The following is a 23,481-nucleotide window of genomic DNA, read 5'->3' as shown; positions in this document are numbered from 1 at the left end:
CGTAGGACCAAGCAATTCTGCTGCTCGATATATATCCAAGAGAAATGAAAATGTTTGTCCACACGAATACCGGTACACAAATATTCATAGCGGCATTATTCATAACAGACAAAAAATGGAAACAATCCAAATGCCCATCAACTGGTGAATGGATAAACAAAATGTGGCACATCCATACAATAGAATACTTTTCAGCAATAAATAAAGCAGAATAAAGTACTGATGTATGCTATAATATGGATGAATCTCAAAAACATGCTAAGTGAAAGAAGCCAGTCATAAAAGACCAAATATTGTATAATTCTATTTATATGAAAGATTCAGAATAGGAAAATCCATGGAGACAAAAAGCAGATTACTTGTTCCCTAGGGCTGGAGGATGGAGGAATGGGGAATGATTGCTTAATGGGCACAGGGTTATTTTTGAGGGTGATAAAATTTTTTTTAAATTACGTTATGGTGAGGACTATGTAACTCTGTAAATATGATAAAAACCATTTAATTGTGCACTTTAAATGAGTGAACTTTATGGTATATAAATATGATTGCATTTTGAAAAATTAAATGAGGTAAATGCAATGTGTTATCCTGGACTGGATCCTGAAACAGAATCCTGGAACAGAAAAGGAACACAATGAAAAAATTGGTAAAGTCTGAATAATCTGTGTACTAACATTAGGGATGATGGGTGATAATAATACAGGAATTCTGTATTAACTTTGCAACTTTCCTATAAATCTGAAATTATTCCAAAATGAAAGTAAAACAGAACCATGGCAAACCTTTAGTGCGTTTGATCTAGAGATATGGGGTGGGGGGGCGGGTAGAGGATGCACAAATAAATAGTTAGGAGTGACACATAGGATATAAACTATAAACAGTGGAGGTGTAAACCTAATACTAAGAACTATTGTGTACTACTGCTGTGCAAGGTAGGTTCCTTCACTGTCACCACCTGAAAGTTCTCTGGGCTCAGGATGACTTCCACAACGTGACACAGTTTGAGGTAAGGAACAGGCCCTATTGGGGGAAACCTACAACACAAGGGTCAGCAGAAGAGATGAGAAATGTGGTTCACTGTCTTCCCATCACTGCATGGAGAGTCATGTCAGGACCTGAGTGTGTGTCAGCGGGAGGCAAACGGCTGCTTGGCAGAGTGACCTGGGTTCAAGTGCTTGATGTTTATAGCAGCTGCTGAGAAAGCCAGTTGCTCAGCACCTGGAAACCTGGGGTTGGGGGTGTGGGCTGTGGGAAGCTGCAGGCGCTCCTGCCAAAGGAAGGGAGCTACTGATCCAGTGGGAAGCTGATTTTGGGTGTGATCCCTCCCTCTAGGAGAAGGTGGTACAGGCGTAGCTGGCTTCTTGTCCAGTCTACCCAGAGTAAGCTCTCAGGGTTACTTTTGCACGGTTGTACTTGACACTCAGAACCAGTAAATTGAAAATATACACAAAATGCATGGTTTCTTAGAAAAATACAACTTAATAAAACCACTCAAGAAGAAATATAATTTTGGCTTAGATTTATAACTTGAACCAGGAGTTTTAAAATCCACCTTCCTCTCTTAACAAGAAAGAAAAGGAAGAAAGAAAGAATAAAACAGCCCATTAAGCCCAGAAGACTTTACCAGACACAAACTTCAAAGAACAGATCACTCTTTTCTGAAACAAACTGTTCCAGTGAATACAAAATGAGGGAACACTGCTCACCTCATTCTATGAAATAAAATAATTCTGATGGCAAAATCAGATAAGGAAGGTATGAGAAAGTAATAATTAAAGGCTAATCTCACTTCCAAATATAGATGCAAAAATCCTAAATAAAATTTAGTCACATGAATCCAGAAATGCCTATTAAAAATATATCATTACCAAGTTGGAGTCATTTTAGGAATGCAAAGATGATTAAAATTAGAAAGTCTATTAAGAAGATTTATTATATTAACTGGTTAAAGGAGAGAACCATATGATCATCTCAATAAATGTAGGAAAACTTTTGATAATATTCAACCTTGTTTCACAAATATCCATAGCAAACTAGAGTAGAAAGCAAATTCCTTAGCCTGGTAAATGGTAGCTACAAAAATTATAGCAATTTTCAAAATTACACAGCAAAAATTATACATAATGGTGAAATGCTGAAAGCATTCCCTTTCAGATCAGGAACACGATGGAGATTTGTTCTATCACCACTTCTATTCAGCATTGTACTGGGGTTTTTCACTAGTGTGATAATACAAGAAAAATAAATAAAAGTTATAAAGATTGAAAAGGAAAAACTAAGAAATACAAAAGAATCTACAAACTACTAGAAATAAGGGTTTATCAAGGTTATTGAAGGCAAAACAGATAATGTAAAATCAGTAACACTGCTGTTCACCAGCAACAAAAATTATAAAATGTAATTTTTTAAAAAGATATATTTTCAAAGGCAACTCTAAAATATAAGGTACTAGGAATAAATACAACAAAAAATGCACAAGATTTTTATCACTAAAATTATAAAACTTTAATTATTAAAAAAAATTTGTTTAAACTTTATTGAAGAACATAGTAGAATACCTAAATAGATGGAAATATAAACCATATTTATTGATAGGAAGATGTAATTTTGTAGCAACGGCAGTTTCTCTCCAAATCAGTCTATTAGTATGATTATAATAAAAATTCTAACAAGATATTTTTCAGAACTTGAGAAGATGACCCTTAAATTCTTACAGAAGATTAAAGGATGAAGAATAGCCAAAACTCTTTTTAAGAGGAAACACAAGGGGTGTGTGTGTGTGTGTGTGTGTGTAGTGGAGGAAACTGATTCCAACAGATCATCACTTTCTTTAAAGAACAGTGTGGTATTGGTCCAGAGAGAGACAATCAAGCAAATGGAATAGAACGGAGTCTAGTATTAAACTCATGTATATATGATAGCGGTGGGATTTAAATTACAGGGAAAGGATAGCCCCAGTGGTGCTAAGACAAGTGGCTATCCATAAGGAAAAGATAACATTAATCCAAACTACACCTCATAACACAATTTCTGGATGATTTCAAAGGCCTAAAGGTGAAAAATTATAAAATTATTGGGAAAAATATCAATGATGTTCTGGTGATATTTGTATATGGAATTATTTTCTAAACCAAACACAACAAGCACTAATCATAAAGGAAGAATGATAATTTGATTATATTAAAATTAAAAACTTGTTTTATAACAAAAGCCATGAGATATAAAGTGAAAAGACAAGCCACCAACCAAGAGAAGATATTTGCTACTCATATGACCAATATAACCAGAATTTAAAAAAAAAGATAAACAACCTAAGAGAAAAATGACAAAAAGTATGAATAAGCAGTATCAGGAAGAAGAATCCTGAATTTCCAGTAAACATATGAAACCATGCTCATCAACCCCTTTTTTTTAGCCATTTTTATTTCTTCATTTGTGAATTATCTAGTCATAGCCTTTGTAACTTTTTCTATTGTGTTTTGCATATTTGCTAACTGATTTGAGGGAATTCATGTTTTTGAACTTGCCATTTTGGTCTGGCTCTTCTGACCTTGTAACGTTGGCCCTGCTGTTTTAACGCTGTTGTTCCTTAGAACATGTTTGTTTGTTTGTTTTTAATAACTCTTAAAATTTAAATATGATTTACATACATTTGAAACCTTGTCTGCTCCAAATTCACAAAGATAGTGCCCTAAGTTTCCTCATAGAACCTTTAGACTTTTAAAACTTTTACGTTCAGTTGTGTGATCTTGAATTATTTTTTGTGTGGTGTAAGGTATGGGTTGAGGTTCATTTTTTTTCCCGTATAGATAGGCAGTTGTTCCAGCACATTTTGTTGGAAAGATCTGCCATTCATCATTGAACTTCTTTGATATTTTGACCAAAAATTAATTGACTATATAAATGTGGGTTTATTTCTGAACTCTCTCTTGTTCCTTGATTCTTTATACCATACCATCTTAATTAGTACAGCTTTATAGGAAGTCTTGTAATTAGCTAATGTAAGTCCTCCAACTTTGTTAACTTTCAAGATTCCTCTGGTTATTCTAGGCCCTGTACATTTTCACATAAATTTTAGAATTAGTTCGTCAATTTCTGCAAAATCCTACCGGTATTTTTTAAGACAGGTTTATTGAGATATAACCCATATACCACACAATTCACCCATTTAAAGTTTACAAGTCAAGAGTAAAATTCAAGTATGCAATTCAAAGTATAGAATTCATGCAATGATTTTTGGTATATTGCTTTATTAAGTTAAAAAATTGTGAAAAATATATGTAATATAAAATTTGCCATTTTAATCATATTTAAGTAAGCATTAAGTACATTCACAATGTAGTACAAACATCACCAATATCTAGTTCTGAAACATTTTCATCATCCCAAACAGAAATTCTGTAACCAGTGTGCAATAACTCCCCATTACCCTTCCTCCCAGCCCCTGGTAATCTCTAATCTACTTTCTGTCTCTATTAAATTTGCTTACTCTAGATATTTCATGTAAATGTAATTGTACAATGTTTGTTCTTTTGTGTTTGGCTTACTTCATTTAGTATGTTTCCAAGATTTGTCCATGTTATAGCATGTATCAGAACATCATTCCTTTTTTTTTTATAGCTGAATAATCCATTGTTTGTACAGACGACATTTTGTTTACCAATTCATGTATTGATAGACATTTGGGTTATTTCCACTTTTGGCTATTGTGAATAATGCTGCAATGAATATTGGCATACAAGTGTCTGTTCAAGTCCCTGCTTTCAATTCCTTTGGGTCTATGCTTGGGAGTGGAATGCTGGGTCTTATGGTAATTCTACATTCAGTTTTTTTTGAGAAACTGACAAACTGTTTCCACAGCATTGGCACCATTTTACATTCCCACCAGTAATGTTACAAGGGTTTCAGTTTCTCCGTATTCTCTCCAATCCTTGTTATTTTTTTGTTTGTTCGTTTGTTTTTCATTATAGCCATCCTAATAGGTGTAGAGTGATATCTCATTGTTGCTTTCATTACATTTCTCTAATGACTAATGACGTTGGGTATCTTTTCACATTCTTAATGGCCATTTATATATCTTCTTTGGAGAAATGGCTGTTTCCCTTTTGCCTATTTTTTAAATCAGGTTGTCTGTCTTTTTGTTATTGAGTTATGTGTTCTATTTACAGTCTGGATACAAGTCCCTAATCAGGTATATGGTTTGCAAATATTTTCTCCTATTTTGTAGTTTATCTTTTCACTTTCTTGACAATGTCTTTGATGAACAAAAGCTTTTTATTTTGATGAAGTTCAATTTATTTATTTGTTATTGGTGTTGCTCATGCTTTTGGTATCATATCTACATGCTGGTATTTTTACTGGGATTACATTGAATCTTTAGATCAATTTTGGAAGAAATGACATTGTGATACTGTGATTTATAATAAGAAATATATCGCATTTCTTCCATCTGGCTGTTCCTGAGTTATATCCTTTTATAATAAACTGGTAAGTATAAGTAAAATGTTTCTCTGAGTTCTGTGAACTAATTTAGCAAGTTAATTGAACCCAAGAATGGGCTTGTAGTCAGTGAGAGGCACAGGTAACAATCTGGACTTGTGATTGGCATCTGAAGTCAGGGGAGGGTAGTCCTGCAGGACTGAGCCCTTAACCTGTGGAATTTGACGTTTTCTCTAGGTAGATAATGTCAGAATTGAATTGAATTGAGTTGAATTGTAGGAAACCCAGCTGATGTCAAAGAATTGCTTTGTGCCATGATAAACACACACGTACACACACACACACACACACACACACACACACACACACGTCGGAGGCATCCTGTCAATATCAGATCTTCTAACCCATAAACATGGTATAACTTTAAAAATTTATTTTAGGTCTTCTATATCTTGTCTCAGACATATCTTATAGTTTTCCGTGTAGAGGTTTTATACATATTTTATTAAATTTATTCTTCATTTTTTATTCTATTTTAAATGGCACTGCTTTTCAAATTTCATTTTCTAATTGTTTTTTGCTAGTATGTAGAAATACAACTTACTTTTCTATACTGATCTTGTCTCCTGCAAACATCCTATATTCAGCTATTAGCTCTAGTTGTCTTTGTAGAGTTCTTAGGGTTTTCTGCTGAAGACATACATCCTTTGCAAATAAAAGGTTTTACTTCTTTCTTTTCAATCTGTATACTTGTATTTCTTCTGTTGCCTTACTGCACTGGCTAGAACCTCAACTTCAATAACGAATGGAAATGGTGTGGTTAGAACAAACATCCTTACCTGTTCCTGATCTTTGGCGGGGGCGGGGCGGGGGAAACTTCATTCATACTGTTAGGTATAATGCCACCCAGTGTTACAGGTTGAATTGTGTCCCTCCAAAAGATATGTTTAAATCCTAATTCCTGGCAGCTGTGAATCTGACCTTATTTGGAAATAGGGTCTTTGCAGATATAATCAAGTTAAGATGAGGTTATACAGAGTTAGGGTGGGCCCTAAATCCAATGACTGTCATTATAATAAAGAGAGAGAGATTTGGAGACACAAGGGGAAGACAGCCACTTAAAGATAAAGGCAGACATTGGAGGGATGCTGCCATAAGCCAAGGAACACAAGGATTGCTGACAAACATCAGAAGCTACGAAGAGGGAGCACAACCTTGCCAGCACTTTGATTTTGGACTTCTAGCCTCCAGAACTGAGAGAAGAAATTTCTGTTGTTTTAAGCCAACTAGTCTGTGGTAATTTGCTACTGCCCTAGCAAACTAAAATACCTAGTTTTGTAGTAAAAGATGTTCATGAATTTTTGGTTTTGCTCTCTCGTTGTTCTGTCTGTTTTTATGTGGAAATTCAGAGACTGAAAAATTATACTGTTGCCATTCCCATCTTCCCAGAATCTTTCTTCAAGTCAATGATTTCGTTTTACGGTTAGCACATGGTTCAGCTTGGTGAATGTTCCATGTGTACTTGCAAAGAACTTGTATTTTGTAAATGGATGTAGTTTTCTACATATGTCAACGAGGCTGAGTTGGTTGACAGTGTTTGTTAGGTCTTTGGTCACTTGCAACCAAAAGAGTGCTAACTGGTACGACATTCTTTATGCTCCCACTTCATTGCCGCTCCCTCTAGGGAGCCTTTGTGCTATGCCCTCAACTAAAAGGACACACTCTCCCCTCTGGGATCCCGAAGCATTTTGTTTACACTTTTTGTAGAGCTTGTATTACATTCTGTTTTATAAGAAAATAATTCAAGAACATGTCTTATCTCCATTCCTAGACTGAAAATTCCTGGAGAGCAGGGTGTGTATGATTCATTCCTATGTCTGCAAGGCACCTATCACGGTGCCTTGCACACCACAGGTACCCACTTGTTTGCAGTGTTTTACTTCCTGCCTGGTTGTGGAGACACCTCTGTCCATAGAACTCAGTTTTACAACGCAGGGACTGGCACGGGGCTATATTAGATAGATTTCACTTTTGGTGTGTGATTAAACATCTTATTTTCTAAAACATAAGATATTTTAAATAATTTTCTTTTAAAAGAAACTTCCTCGGGCTTCCCTGGTGGCGCAGTGGTTGAGAATCTGCCTGCCAATGCAGGGGACACGGGTTCGAGCCCTGGTCTGGGAAGATCCCACATGCCGCGGAGCAACTGGGCCCGTGAGCCACAACTACTGAGCCTGCGCATCTGGAGCCTGTGCTCCGCAACAAGAGAGGCCGCAATAGTGAGAGGCCCGCGCACCGCGATGAAGAGTGGCCCCCGCTCGCCGCAGCTAGAGAAAGCCCTCGCACAGAAACGAAGACCCAACACAGCCAAAAATAAATAAATAAAATAAAAAATTAAAAAAAAAAAAGAAACTTCCTCTCCTACCAATCCTGAATATTTAGCAGATTAAAACAAATAACTATAAGAAACTTAAAAGAAAAAGCCTTAAGTATAAGTGATGACATTTATGTACAGTCTAAAGATGTCCTTCCTGAGAATGTAATTTCCTTTCTGTCTACGTGCAATTAGAGTGAGCTGAGAAGGAATTAACTACATGTCAGAAGCAGGTACCTCTTTAACCACTCCACTACCACAACTTAACTAGTACTTGCCACGTGCCAGGCACAGTGCTATGTGCTATAGATATGTTCATCTCACATACTCCTCATAACAACGCCATCTCAGTCTTAAAGACAAGGAAATAAAGATTCAAGGGGTTAAACGATTTGCCCAAGGTGACCCAGAGTGTAAATTACAAGGGCAGAACCAGAATCCAGATCTGTCCATTCCAGTCCCATGCAGTTTCTACCCTCACGCCCAGGAAGATAAGAAGGGTACAGAAGGATCTGAACAAAATGTGAGCTCCCACTACGTGTCCAGGAGATTCGAACGTGGGCCATGATGAAAATACCTACAAGCTTGTGCCTGTCCAGGTGAGTAAGGCAACACGCCAGGGGATTTTCATACGCTGACACATTTAATCCCTGCAAGGAAATCAAGAGCAGGGAGTGTCACCTCATTCTCTCGGTTTACAGAGAAGAAAGTGAAGCTCAGAGAAAGTAACTAGCTTGCACAGAGCCCAGCAGGCAGGGATGGCAGAGCTAGGATCCGACTCCAGGTGTCTGCTCTCCTACATCAGTCACTTAGTGGTGAGGATGTGGGCTCTGGAGTCAGCCTGTCTGGGCTCACAGCTCAGTTCCACCTCTCACATGCATGCTCCTTGGGCGGACAGAGCAGTATTTCTAAGCCTCAGTTTCTTCATATATAAATGGAGTTAATAATAATAGCATATACTTCCGGGTTATTCTGAGGCTTAAATGAGATACTTTGTACGAAGCTCTTCACACAGTTCTGGGTGGTACATGAAGATTCATTTATTGTAATTTAGGAAGGAGGTAAAGACTAACAGAAAGCAAAGACTCAGCCCAGTGTCCTGGTGCTGCTGCAGAGTCAAGCAGTTATGACTTAACTGGACCCCCAGCTGGCCCTCGTTTAGGCACGTTGCTCATTTTCCTTCTATTAATCACAGAAGATCGTGTCCACATATCATGTGGAGGCGGAAAGCATTGAGAGAGAAGGTGATAATACGGCCAAAGGCAAATGTCTTGGACTCATTTGAAAATTGCTCAGGCTTCTTTCAGTTACAAGTGACAGAAGCAGGGGGAAGTGTTGGTTTGTACAACTGGGAGAGGCGGGTGTGGACCCGCCCCAGACACGGTCTGACACAGCACTCAGCAGCGTCTATCCACATCCTCTGGCTCTCTGCCCTCCGTGCTGCCGTTCCTCAGCTCTCTGCTGCCCCCATCCACCCCCTCCTGTCTCAGACCTCCACACGCAGCCAAGGGAGGCAGGCTGCCCACGAGTCATTCTTATGCCACCGCAGGTTGGTAACCCTAGAGAAAAGGGATGTCTTAGTCAGCTGGGGCTGCTATTCCAAAATACCGCAGCCTCGGTGGGTTACACAACAGATGTTTATTTCTCCCAGTTCTGGAGGCTGCAAGTCCGAGATCAGTGGGCAGGCTGGTTGGTTCTTGGTGGGCGTCCTCTTCCTGGTTATGTCCTCACATGGGCTTTCTTGGTCACGGCAGAGACCCCTTGCCTTCCTTTTACAAGAGCACTGATCCTATCAGGAAGGCCCCACCCTCATGACCTAATCTAACCCTAATTACCTCCAGAAGACCCCACCTCCTAATACCATCCCACGGAGGGTAGGGTTTCAACATATGAATTTTGGGGGGACACAAACATGCAGTTCATAACATGGATACTCTCTCCCAGTGTCCAAATATATGATCCTGGAGAAGTCCCAGGATGGGCCTATTCTGGATCACATGCCCACTGCTGTGGCCAGAGGGCTGGGCACTGTGACTGGGGGCCCAACCAGAACTCAGAGCAGTGAAGGGGCTGTCACTCAAAGAAATAAGAGTGTGTTCCAGAACAAGGGGAGAGGAGATTAGGGCAGAAAAATGTATTAGATGTTCTCTGGAGTGAGGGGGAACGTCCTGTAGAAAGTGTCAGGTCCACCCTAATGCCCTGTGAGCTCTTCTTCTGGACTCCTCCAACTGGGATACAGCTATGAAGCATCACAGCTGGCTCTAGAGCTCAGGCAAGGAAGAGGAAATGCCGCGGTCTCCGTGGAAACGGGATTAGGTGCCGGTCTCCTTTTTGAAGGTGGCATGACATTCAGTGTGGGGAGGGGACCTGCCCTAGAGGCAGCACTGGATCCTCTGTGAGAGCAGGGACAAGCGGCCAAATTAAGAAAAGGCTTATTCAGCTAGGAAAACTCCAGGCATGATGGCCTTTAAAGTTTTACCTCCTGTTAAAACAGTAATAATAACAACAACTATTACTATCACCACCACCATTTTTGGAGCTCTTACCTTGAGCTCGACACTGTGCTGTGCACATTATGTACAATTCCTGATTGGATCCTGATAACCTTTTGGGATACTGATTATGACCACCACAGACGAAGGAGTCTTCCAGTTCCACAATCCTGTGATCGTCTTTCTATAATAATCAAGTCAAAGATTTGGGATTTTATAAAACTGTGTTGACAGAGAGAGGGTCCTGAGTTGCTCTCACACATGCCACAAGAGAATATAGGGCTCCCGTGGGTTTCCACCAACATAATGTTGAATGGTCCTGAAAACATGCTTACTGAAGACGGGTTACTGCTGCATTCTTGCATCTGCCATCCCTGGAAGCTGAATTTGATCAGCACAAGCTAATACTGAAGTACAGTTCTATTGACCAGCAATTTCACTTGGGCAGGGAAGGGGTTGACGTTTCATTTCCAAGCTCCCAGAAGCACAAAGAAAGAAATCTTTCAGCATCTCCAATGGACTGCAGCCAATTCATGTGCAAAATTCCCAAGTTGCTGAGTCTTTTTGGCTTCCTCTTGTAAAATGACTGTCAGCTACTCCAAATGGCTTCTTTTTCTATTTTTTCATGTTTCAGATGCACTGGGCAAGTCAGTAGGTCTCATACTGGGTGTTCCATTTTTTCCCCCTTAGCCCCAAAGAATATAACACTCATGAGCTGTATAAGATGAGATATTTAGATGAATAATATATGAGTAAAGAAATAGCGGCTTATGAGTGAAAAATAACCAGGGGGAAAAGGGAAGTGTGGTGAGATTAAGTTAAAATTTTAAGGTACCTTGCTAGAAGTTATAAAGCAAATGTCACTATAAGGAGCAGCACATGCCAGAGGTCCACTCACACTATACGATGATTTTAAACCTTGTTTTAGACTAGGCCTCCTGCCCTAATTTTAAAATAAAAAGATAGCATAGTTATCAAACAAAAGTCAAGCAATATAATAAATTACAAATAAAAAAGTAAAACTAAATCAATACCCACTTAAAAATAACCATCATTAACTTTAGTTAAATATCATTCCTGACTTTTTTTTACACAGATACAGATTAAAAAGAATAGTGGATATTTTGATAAACATAGATGTATACTTATTTTTTCATATTTATTTCTAATCATATTAATTTTTTAAAAAAGCATTCAGGTAGTTTGCTCGTATTTTGGATAAGAAACTAAACTGAAGCCATTACTAAACTTTAAATATTTCTTTATCCCAAGAGGTATTTCTTTCAAGATCCATTCAAGCTTATTAAAAAAATACCATTACATACATACTTTATAACTTTTTATTTTAGACAATATCAGCTCTCTGCTATGAAAATAAGAGGAGATTGGCACTCTTATACCTCCCTTTCCCCACTCTCTATTTATTAGTTATATTATCAAGGTTTATAATATTTGCAATCTGTATCTACAATACAACTACAATTCCCAGTTTGGTCTTGGTTCTTTATATAAATTCAATGCTCACCACCAGTCCTTTTATTTGATTCATTTCTCCTATCAAATGGTCTCTTTAAGAAGGGCTCACGGGTGTTGCATTCTCTGAGTTCTTGCATATTTAAGAGTACTTGACATTATATTTGACAACTCGGTTGGCAATAATATACTAATCTTCAGAAAACTAAAAATAGAATTACCATATGATCCAGCAATCCCACTCCTGGGCATATATCCAGACAAAACTATAATTCAAAAAGATACATGCACCCCTATGTTCATAGCAGCACTATTCACAATAGCCAAGACATGGAAGCAACCTAAATGTCCATTGACAGATGAATGGATAAAGAAATGTGGTATATATATGCAATGGAATATTACTCAGCCATAAAAAAGAACAAAATAATGCCTTTTGCAGCAACATGGATACAACTAGAGATCATCATACTAAGTGAAGTTAGTCAGAAAGAGAAAGACAAATACCCTATGATATCACTTATATGTGGAATTTAAAATATGGCATAAATGAACCTGTCTACGAAACAGAAACAGACTCACAGACATAGAGAACAGACTTGTGGTTGCCAAAGGGGAGGGAGCATTGGGGAGGGATGGATTGGGAGTTTGGGGTTAGTAGATGCAAACTATTATATATAGAATGGATAAACAAGGTCCTACTGTATAGCACAGGGAACTATATTCAATATCCTGGGATAAACCATAATGGAAAAGAATATAAAAAAGAATGTATATAGGTGTATAACTGAGCCACTTTGTTGTATAGCAGAAATTAACAAAACATTGTAAATCAGCTATACTTCAATAAAAAAAAAAATTAAAAAAATATACTTAAGGCACTCTTTTTTCCCACTCAGAACTTTGGAAATATTCCTCCATTGCCTCCTGTCACTGAATCTCTGAATCTGGTGGTAAAGAAGTTTGAGACCCTTTGGTGTTTCTTCCTAACCACTGAGGAATTTTTTCTTCATTCTTGAAGTTCATTAACTTCATCAGGATACGTTTTGGTGTCACGTGCTTTCTCTAAGATTCCCTACAACATAGTGTACTTTTTCAATCTGAAGATTCATTCCTTCATTCCAGGAAAACATTTCTGTATTATACCTTTCAGTACTTTTTTAGTTCCTTTTTTTTTTTTTTGGATACCAATTAATGTTAGAATACCTTTTCCTTTCTACAATTGTCCTCTCAAGAATTAATCTTGGTTTTTTAAATTTTTCATTCACTTGCAGTCATCTCAAGCCTTTTCTTCTATGTTACCAATTCAGTTTTCAACCATGTTTCTTGCTATTTCTAATTCATTTATTTGTCCTACAATAGTGTTATTTTGGCCAAGTTGTTTCCTTAGCTCTGCAATCTGCCCTTTTATCTCATTTTGTTTAATCAGCTCATATGTGAGCTCTTGTTTTACTGAATTCTTGTTCTTTTGATGTTCTTTGAGAACACAATATACCTGTAGGAACTTCTGTTTCTTAGGTTAGCTTTTCTTCCCTATTGGTTTCCTCTGTTCCCCACTCTGCTCCCTTTGCTGCCTGTAGCATATTTATGCGGTTACCAGGCCATTTAATTGAAATTTGCTCATGCTTAAGGTGGGCAAGTCTGTTCAGACCATTTATCTGCTTTGATGTGGTGTTGGTATAGTCTCCTTGGTGTATTTCCCATCTTATTTGACAGCTATTTCTCTTCCTCTGTGAGCTTGTGTTCTATATACTTTCCTGCATGGATGATATTAAAAATATTTAATAACTAGCATGACACAGACACTGAATAAGCAGAAAACAGGTTGACCATAGCTCTGAGGCAGGGGTCTGAAGGCTCCTCGTTAGGCCACAGGTTATTCTTCTAGGTACCGGACTGTGGGGTGGTCTGGAGTTGGGTGGTTCTCGTGAGAGGGGCTGGGGTCAAAGCAGCATGAGTCACTTCAGAGGGTGATTATTTACTTCCTGGTATAGAAGCATTTCAGTATTTTAATAACCAGCACAGTCATACCAGTGCATACCAGCCAAACCTGAGCCCTGCTTGTCTATGTGTGTCTGCATGGGGGAAGGAGGAAGAGCTGTGTATACAGGCTCTTATTGGAGGGACTGGACTCTGCCCTGCCTTCTGATAGTTACATTAAGTCCTGCACCAGTGTGAACCCCGAATGGAGAGGAGAGGTTATCTACTATATCATGGGGGAGAACACCCTTGGGATGTGGCTTTTTCTCTTAAATCAGGGATGGGCTGGTTGTTCCTGTTCCTTATTCACCCATCTCCCCCCAGCAAAATCCCCTTCCACCTACACACACACACACACACACACACGCACACACACACGCACACACACACACGCACACACACACGCACACACACACACACACGCACCAGCCCCACTCAGAGGAAGAAAGAGATGTCTACTCATCCTGTCCAACTCTTCAATCTTCTTTCCAAAACCTGAGATTTTAATGAGAATTCTGGATTTTGCAAATTCCCCCAATAAGGGCAGGATTAGGAACTCTTCTCATTCTTGCCAGAAAAACCTGGTCTTTTTCTTTGGTGATCATCTTTTGAAGTTCAGGGCACAATGACAAGGTTGGGCTCCTTCTTTCGTTTCATCACTGGTGAAATTTTTTTACTGGTTTTTAATTTAAAATTTTTTACTTTTTATTTATTTATTTATGGCTGCTTTGGGTCTTCATTGCTGCGCACGAACTTTCTCTAGTTGCCATGAGTGGGGGCTACTCTTTGTTGCGCTGTGCTGGCTTCTCATCGCGGTGGCCTCTCTTGTTGCGGAGCACGGGCTCCAGGCGCACACGCTTCAGTACTTGTAGCACATGGGCTCAGTAGTTGCAGCACGCGGGCGCGGTAGTTGCGGTAGGCCGGCCCTAGAGCGCGCGGGCTTCAGTAGTTGTGGCTTGTGGGCTCAGTAGTCGTGGCACGTGGGCTCTACAGCACGTGGGCTTCAGTAGTTGTGGTGTACGGGCTCAGCAGTTGTGGCTCGTGGGCTTGAGCACAGGCTCAGTAGTTGTGGCGCACGGGCTTAGTTGCTCCGCAGCATGTGGGATCTTCCCAGCCCAGGGATCGAACCCGTGTTCCCTGCATTGGCAGGTGGATTCTTAACTACTGCGCCACCAGGGAAGTCCCTCCATCAGTGTTTTTGTTTGCTTGTTTTTTAAGTCCTTCTATTAATTCTAATGTACAAATAGGGCTGAGAACCACGAGCTGGACTTTGCCTTCTAACTGTTCATAATTTGATACACATAAGCACCATTAAAAAAACATTTGATTACCTGCATTAACGAAGGCAAAATACTAAAAAAACCATAAATTATTTATACTCTGAGTGTTCAGTCAGTAATTCTTGAGCAGCCAAGGAAGCAGGAAGGACTAGAAGAGATGTGTATGGCTTTGTTTCAAAATATTTTTATCTAGCTAGATAACAGTAGTAACACACCTGAAGGAACCAGGGAACACCGTCGGAGGTAATGCCCAACTTCTAAGACAGTTCCGGAACCCTCCCACGGACAGGAAGGCACTGTTGGGTGCTGGGCACACTATTTTGAAGAAAGTGAAGTTTATGGTTTAGTGAGGGAGGCGGCTACACTGATAACCAAAACATGCACCAAAGAATTAGTTCAGTTCTCATGTAGTCACACTTCCCATCATCAAGTTCTAATTTATGTGGTATTGTTTAGAAGTGCAGGAAGCGCTTAGAGGTGAAATTGATGGCTGGGATTTACTGCGTCTGGGCAGTTTCTGAAGAGACTCAATCTGGGTTTTCAGGAAGGGGAAAGGGCAATGCAAGTCTATAAAGCAACCTGAACCATGGCATGGAGTCATCAAGGATTTTCAGGAAGACAGTGACAGGCTGAAAAAGCACAGAACTCAGAGATCAAGGCTGTAGCCACTGGGAGTGTGCAGGTCGAGACAGGCCTTCATAACAAACTGGGAAAAGAGCATAGAAGTGAGGGAGTTTAGGGTGTCTGAATTTCTTCCTGAGAGATGAGAATAATGGTGATGTCACTGACTTAGATGGCAAAGCTTAAGGGGCAACCACGTTTGGAACTGGGGCTTCAGACGAAGGTAAGACATCTAAGGATCAATGATCAGGAGGCAGATGGGTCTGGATTGGAGCTCCAAGACCACAACCCAGGTGAGTGACCTGGTTATCCACACTCCACATTCCAGGTGTATCCACATTCTTGTAGAATAGTAATAAAACAGAAAATGTACCAGTATTCTCAGGTTCTGGAAGAATAGGAAGCAGTAGACATTGCCTCTCCTCAGCTGGCCCCTCATTAGCCCAAGGCAACTTGCTCTCCTGCCCACCAGAAATCAGGACAGATGTCCAAACATGGTCTCTTTTGAACCCACCTTGGATCATCCTCCAGGAAGCTTATCTTTTCATGGTTTCCAAGTACCGCAGAGGGCGGAGCTGAGGGACAGCAATTGACTCTTGACACACGTGTATCTGAGCACGCTGTTCCAGGTAGGTACGGCGGAAGGCAGGAGATGGTCAGCTGGTCCTTATACCGCCATCTCTGGGAGAACTGATGCTTATGATTTATAAGAACAAAGTCATTACAAAAAGGCCCCTGGGGTTCTCTGGGGGAATTGCACGTGAGTTAGAATAAGCAGAGCCCATACAGACTGACTTCAGGTCTGGCCAGGCATTTCCATTCTACACAGTGAGAATGATGGTGGTGGTGGTTCTTCAACGTATATCACTTGGGTGTTTCTGGACTTGCCCATATTCAGTGTGGAATAAAGACACACATGCTTGTCATAGTGATTGTTTCAAGGCATAGAAGCCCGCTAAAAGCAGTGTAAGCAAAAATGGTTAGGGTCTTACTGTAAAGGTACAGGGCTCGCAAGGGGAGGAATTCTAGGGCAGGAGCTAGAAGTGGGAAAGGGAAAGTCAGCCTTCAAGGAAAGTTTGCTGGTGCATGGCAACTATACACTTCCTCGTCCTTGCTTCTCGGTGTGCCTGCACCATCCTTTCCTTTCCCACCGGCTTTCTCTTCTTCCTTCTCTTACACGTGGCCCAACATGGCCACCCCAGCTCAGACTCTACAGGACCCTTTTGCTCAAACACCTACCACACTTCACTGGTTTCTCTCTCTTCCTTCAAACCTCCCTGTCCCAATTCTAACTGGCCCAGCTCATGTATTTAAAGAGGTGGCTGGGGAGGAGGCCGTGGGGGCAGGGGTTGCACCCCGTGGCCAGCCACACGTATCTACCTATCTGCAGGCATCTTAACATCCACCAACAAGTAACAGAGAGTGAAAACCTAACAAGTTCAACCCTACTTCGGCACCAGGTGATTTAGGCAAAAAAGTATCTGCTTTGAATGTAACCAAAGAGCAACTCAGATGTTAAGCACAGCAAATTCATCTCTTTGTTCTGCGTTTGTGGTTTCTCTGAAAAGAGAATTAAACCAGGCCAAAGAACACAGCCACCTGTGACAGGAGCTAGTCTTTCTAGTGTGCTTAGAACACCCGGGGACCATGCCATTACAGTGGTCATTTGATGTTTCAAAATTATTTTTTGTTTAGGTTTAAATAGTTTGTTATAAAGATTTTGGAACTAGGCTGCCTCAGTTTGTAGCCTGGCTCTACTCCTCATCAGCTGTGGGACCTTAGACAAGGGGCTTCCCCAATCTGTGCCTCAGTTTTCTCATCTGTAACTTGAGGTTAATAACAGTACCAGCCCCATAGAGTGATTAGGAGGACTAAGTGTATTAATATTTGTAAAGAGCTTGGAATGATGCCCAGCAAATAGTATGTGTTCCATAAATGATACTTATTACTGGCATATTCATTAAGCAAAAACCCACACAATCTTTAAGAGAAGCACTTGATAAAATACTTTAAAAATAAGTTTATTATAACTAATGAATATAAAATCTGACAGATGTTTTCAAATATTTTTGCAAAAAAAGTAAATCCCTCCCTTGTACCCCCTCCCCACAAGATACAGAGTTAGAACTTGGACAGAGTTTTACATGAAACCTAAACATGAAATTCTCATTTATCAGTTGATCCTTAAAGGCTCCAACACATTATATTCTAAGTAAAGGTCCATTAAAATTAAGCAATCAACAAACCACTGGACACTTGCTTTCTACTGTCATTATGATGCTCATTCAAAATGCTGAAGAACAAGAACAGGTAACACAGGATTGCATGTGACAGATATTCAAAGTGCATGGATCTATGAGATCACAAAATGGAGATAAGAATACTGGGGGTAGAATTAAACACTGACTTAAAAAAGCAATCCAAGGAAATCTATGTACATTGTAGCCTTTGGCATCTGGTCTAACATCTTTCTTCTTTATAGAGACATCATTTTGTCCAATCTATTAACCAGATTAAATCAACCTTAACACATGTCTCATCTGACACAGATTGTCCACAGCCAATTTCATATGAGGTAGTTGGGCTGTTTACTGACATTCTAGTGAAATTGTCATGACACAAAGGGATTCATGCATCAAACATGCCAGGAGACTGGCTCATTAGCCTTCTGGGGAGCAACAGAATTACTTCTAGATCACCCTTCTTGTCACCACTGACTCCATATACACCTATAAACAGACAGATACACAGGAGTCTGTGGATGAGATCAGCTCTGCAAGGGGTATCAACCATCTCAGGGTGGTTTCTGTTTACAAAGTACAGGGAAGAAATACTGATCACACTTTAAAATATATAAAATAGAACGGACAGTGCTTAAAACAAGCAAGATCTGTTGTGTTCTCACATAGCTTAGCTGAAAACATTTGTTCACGCTGAAAGAGAAGTGATTAAAAAGGGCAACCGAAGAATTTTGAAAACTTTTGCTTTGCAGAGTAGTAGTATGTTTTTTCCTTTTAATGAAAAGCTATATAGAAACAGTGGAGAAGAAAGATCAATGCCTGCGTCAACCGTACCGCTGAGGATCGCTTCCAAGTGCCCTGATGCAGCAGCTCAACAAGAAATCATGCAAATGGCTTCTGTACACAGGCTACTGCCTGCGCCAGGATAGGACTGGGGACATTTCCAGAGGAGGTCTAGTGAACAGTATGTTCATGGAATTGCTGAAAGGACCCTAACACCCTTGTAATAGATAAGCAGTCTTAAAATACTATTAGACAGCTAGTGGGTATTTTTGTCATTCTTATGAACCCCTGAGTAAGCAACTGCAGACCACAAAGGGCCGCCCAGAAGCAGAGTGTGTTTCTAAGTAAAGCACTCTATGTGCATGTCACAGGGACACGGGTTGCCGTAGACACTGAAGCTCATGTACAGGCTCCACGAGATCACAAACGGCACGGAAGTCAGCCCCTCCAAGACCAAACACGTTAGCTCAGCTAACAGAACAATGGCTTAAAATGTACTGTACTTATAAATTCTAAAACTAAAAAAATTTTTAAAGGTTGATAGTTCACCTTAAAAAAAGAAATGAAACACAAGGGCAGGGAAGCTGAAGAGTTATAAAACCCATGACTAATATCAGAAGCAACTGATTTTAATCGATGATTCAGAAATGCACCATCATGTAACCAACTTCTTATAGGACATGGTTGTTTAGTAGAGAAAAACATAAAAAGTGTTGTTTCAGGAAGTTTCCAAAATCACATCATCTTGTATTGCTCACGACACTTTGACTCTTCCTATTGACGTAAATGATATTTCTTCATACATATGACTTTCACAATCAGATTAAGTTTCCTTAATAAGACACCTCTTCCTTCAGCTCTTTTACTTACTTCAAATTTAATAAAGAAGAGTATAATTTATTTACTGGTCCCTACCACATATTTTTCTTAATTAAAAACACTTTTCCGAAAATATAAAGTTGAAAGCATTAACTTTTGATTAATTAATTAATAATCAAAATAATCAAAAAAGAGAAGACTGCAAACCTTTCCAGCAGCACTCATCTAATAACAGATCACCTTTCCTAGATGCTACACACCATGTGGTCACCTGCTTTACAGCTACACATGGGAACAGGGGTTCTTTAAGAAGCTCTTGCAGTCTGGGAGGGGAAGAGAATGCCCACTGACTGGGCACCTGACCCTGGCTAGGTCTGTGCCAGAGGCTCCACATATGTGCTAGAAGTTGCTGCAGAACAGCTAAGAAAGGGGATGGATTTGGTGCTCTGATGGGGGCACTGTTCGCAATCATTAGTAACAGAAGAGGAGAGAGAAGCAGCAGGGCTGAACTATGGAGTTCAGATACCCCTCAGTGTGGAATATGACATTTGGGGAAGATTTATGTTCAGAATGACATGCAAAGAATGATGACAAGGCACCTGAAACCACTACTTACACATCCTAACAAACACTGCCTTTCAAAATCAATTCCCTGGGGACTGATGTGCTCAACATTCCAAGAGCCCCACTTCTAGAACTAACTACCTGAGGAGCTGGATCAAGAAGTGATGAGAAAATCACTTGGTTGGTTCTTCCCCAAAAGGTATCCCTCTAACTTAACACTTTTGTCAAGATTAGCTATAATGAATCAAATTTGCTTTCAAAGGACAAAACAAATTTGCCATCTTTGAAAGGATTTTGTTCAGTTAGACAAATATACATTAATCCCTCCTAAGTGTAAGGGCTGGCTTCTGCTGTGGGGAGAAGTGCAGACATGATGAAATTATGTGTATAAGAGGTCGTCCAAATGCTACTTATTAGCTTCTAATGATACTTAGAAGACACATTACCTTTTCTTTTCCTTCAGGATCTCTCTAAAGGTTACTCTAGAAAGGGAATCCTAAAAACGTTTGAGCAACCAACAAACATACTAGCGTTTTCTCATCTCCTCTCATTGTCAGAGAAAGAAAGCTTAGAGGTCCCAGGAATCTTAGAGGATGATGGAGAGAAAGCCTTTTCTCTTTGTCCTCATCTTAGGTAGTAAATGCCAATTAGCACACATTATGCCTTTAAATAAAATGGAGAAGCAAATACTGCAGGTCCAGGAGGAAGCTCTGACTGTGCCAAGCGTCAGGTCAAGTTGAATTTGTCATCTAATATGAAGTTCAATTTCCAGAGCTTTACGCATCTTAGGTAAACTTAGTATGCTCCAGTGAGGAAAATACCTATCAAAAAACATTACCCCCTTTCTGTAGGGTTGGAAAAGTGTTGAGTAGGTAATGCAACTTATTCAAGTTAGTCAAGTTACTCTGATCTGGGTTCTCAAAGATCCCGGATAATATGAAACCCTTCTTTCCCAGAAAACTGGGTCATATACACCAAGGCAGTACCTATAGAAACGCGAAATGGCCATGCTGAGCAGCTTTCTTTTTGTGTGTATTCAAAGCCTCGGTGGAAAATCTGAGGTATTTTCAGTGTGCCCACCTCTCTCCCAGAGACCACACCAGTTCTCCTGAGGTGACGAGGAGCACCAGCATTTGCTCCGAACGGTCATGCTTCACAACACTTACAATCTCCTGGTAGCGTCCCCACCCAATGGCGCAATGTCTAATGTGCATTCATTCAAGGAAAAGCAAAGGCTGGTGGCTTTTTCTTTTTCCCTTTTAGGAGGCTCCGTAAGGGCAGGAAGTCTAAATTATCCCCTAGTCCTGCCATCATGTTCACACTAGCCAGAGATGGAGGTCCGCACTAATTACTCGTGGGAATGGGAGAAGACAACACACACATCTTAGCAGCTGCTAACAGCAAGCGCTAAGATACAAAAGAATCAACATCACTTTAGCACCCTTTTTCTCCCTAGCCTTAAAATATCTGATGTTGTTTTTCTAAAGTTTAAGCATTTTCCAGAAGTCCTTACTGAGCACACAGTATCTGCTTCGTTAATTTGAGCTACACAAATGCCCATTTGTTTAAACACAGACAAAAAAAATCAATACCCCTCCCTACATTAACCTCTCACCTAAGGACAGAGTTCTCTTTACCCTCGGGACAGCATCACCTGTGCCCCTCAAAGGAACTCACCTTCTACCTGGGGAACTTCCCTTCCAGCTACTTTAAGCGAGTAGCCCCTGACAGGGAAGGCACCCATGGCCTCTCCCCCCCGCCCACTCTTGGCAGCCTGGCCTACTGAGAGACTGGGGCCACAGTCCTGGCGTCACACTCTTTAGGAGAACGCCTACACAAGGTTGTTTAGTGAAAGGCTTAAATCCCACCTTTAAACTGTGACACAGTCCCAGAGCTTTTAAGATAGATAAGCAGCTGCATTTAGCTTACTCTGCACCATTGGTGATAAAGCCAAGATTGATCAGAGAGCACATTCAGAACCGTGGCCCCTGAAGGCCTGCTGGCTCAATTAAGAAACCTGCTGAGTAAACTTGCTCCACTTCTCACTCTCCCTTTAACTACTTCATTTCAACGATAGCTTCTTCCTCTTTGAAAAAAGGACACATCATTTAGTTCATGCAGAAGACTGGGAATTCTGTAAACTAGAATTTAATCTCGTAGCTCTTCAACCCTGTGTGCACAAGAATAACTTGGAAAGTTTATTCAAATTCAAGGTTTATTATCCTGAGTCCCAATCCCACAATTCTGGTTCTTCAGGTCAAGGTAAGGCCTGGGAATTTGCTTTTCAAACAAGCACTCCATGTGATTTTGATGCAGAGGTGGTCCAGATCACACATGGAAATCACGTGGTTCTTCTATTTAGTGGCTGTGCGACTGAGCAAATCCCTCAACCTTTAAACCTTCCTTTTGAAGTTTAATAATAATCCCTGAATGTCACGGTTTTGCTGTGATGTTCAACTGAGATGATGCCGAGAAAGCAGGCTGGCAAAGGGTGTGCACTGCACGGGGTCACCTCAGATGACCTGTCCCACCCCTCCCATACTGTCCTCCAGCTCGGGGCTAGGACACACCACTCATCTCTTCAGAGCCAGTCTCCTGGCCCATAAACAGGGATGGCACTGCTTGGTCACACTAACGCCCCGGACACGCTGACTACACAGGCTCTTCTGGCCCACAGAGCCACAGAGAAGAGGATTCTTTGCAGAACGTCTAGGAATAGCGAACTCTACATTTCAATAGCTTCAACAAAGGGGCTGAGCTCCCTCTAAATTTTTAGTCTAATTCTAAATTGATTGAAACACTGGCTATGAGTTCCAGTCCTTGATAAAGAAATTGCTCAATTTCAGCTTGGGTTTGGGTGGCCCATTAAAACTAAAAGCAAAACACAATACTAACAAATTCATTTGTCAAATCTGCTCTTATAACTCGCCGTTCACGTCTGTATAACAGCTATGATTTGGTTTCCAGGAGGCCCTTTGAACTGAATATATAGCACCTTGATTTTTAAACGCACAAAACATATATGCATTTTAAAAATTATACATAAAAGCACTAGGCTTTGCCTCCTCCTCTCCATCCCCCCAAGTAAGGGATTGGAGAGGACTGAAGCTGCTGCTGGAAATTAAGTAGGGCAACGAAACACTTTAGCGAACTTTATTCCCTGAAGTTAGGAGGCGGCGCTGCCCTGCAGACATCATACCACCTCGTCAGACTCCAGTCCGTGGACCTCATATAAAGTGTCCAGTATCGCCAGCTGCTTTTCCATGGCGGGGAGGTAAAGGCTGAGGTCCCTCTGCATCCCAACACTGAAAGCTGCTTTCTGGTGGTCGCCTTCCTTAATGGTTAATGCAGCCACAAAATCTTCATAGGATGGAGCTGCCCTCAGAGCTAACTGCAAAAGAATTGCCCATGAGAAG

The 23,481-nt window shown here is 40.4% G+C and overlaps 1 protein-coding gene across 8 annotated transcripts in view; it reads right to left on the bottom strand.

Annotated features, from left to right (window-relative positions):
* Positions 1–3,296: 3,296 nt before the first annotated feature.
* The window catches only part of PLEKHA8 (pleckstrin homology domain containing A8), a 113,112-nt gene continuing 92,927 nt past the window's right edge, over positions 3,297–23,481 (bottom strand). For 6 of the 8 annotated variants that reach the window (XM_082471937.1, XM_082471936.1, XM_082471940.1 and 3 more), the window contains one exon: positions 3,297–23,456. In XM_082471937.1, coding sequence (XP_082328063.1) covers positions 23,259–23,456 — 198 coding nt within the window. In that variant the 3' untranslated portion in view covers positions 3,297–23,258. The remainder of the gene's footprint in view (positions 23,457–23,481) is intronic. The other 2 variants (XM_082471935.1, XR_014266418.1) reach the window with 2 other exon arrangements.

Source organism: Balaenoptera physalus, assembly GCF_965194825.1.
Source record: "Balaenoptera physalus genome assembly, chromosome: 8".
In the NCBI taxonomy this organism is placed as follows: Eukaryota; Metazoa; Chordata; class Mammalia; order Artiodactyla; family Balaenopteridae; genus Balaenoptera; species Balaenoptera physalus.
The sequence above is the reverse complement of the archived record's forward strand: the minus strand, read 5'-3'. Positions and strand labels throughout refer to the sequence as shown.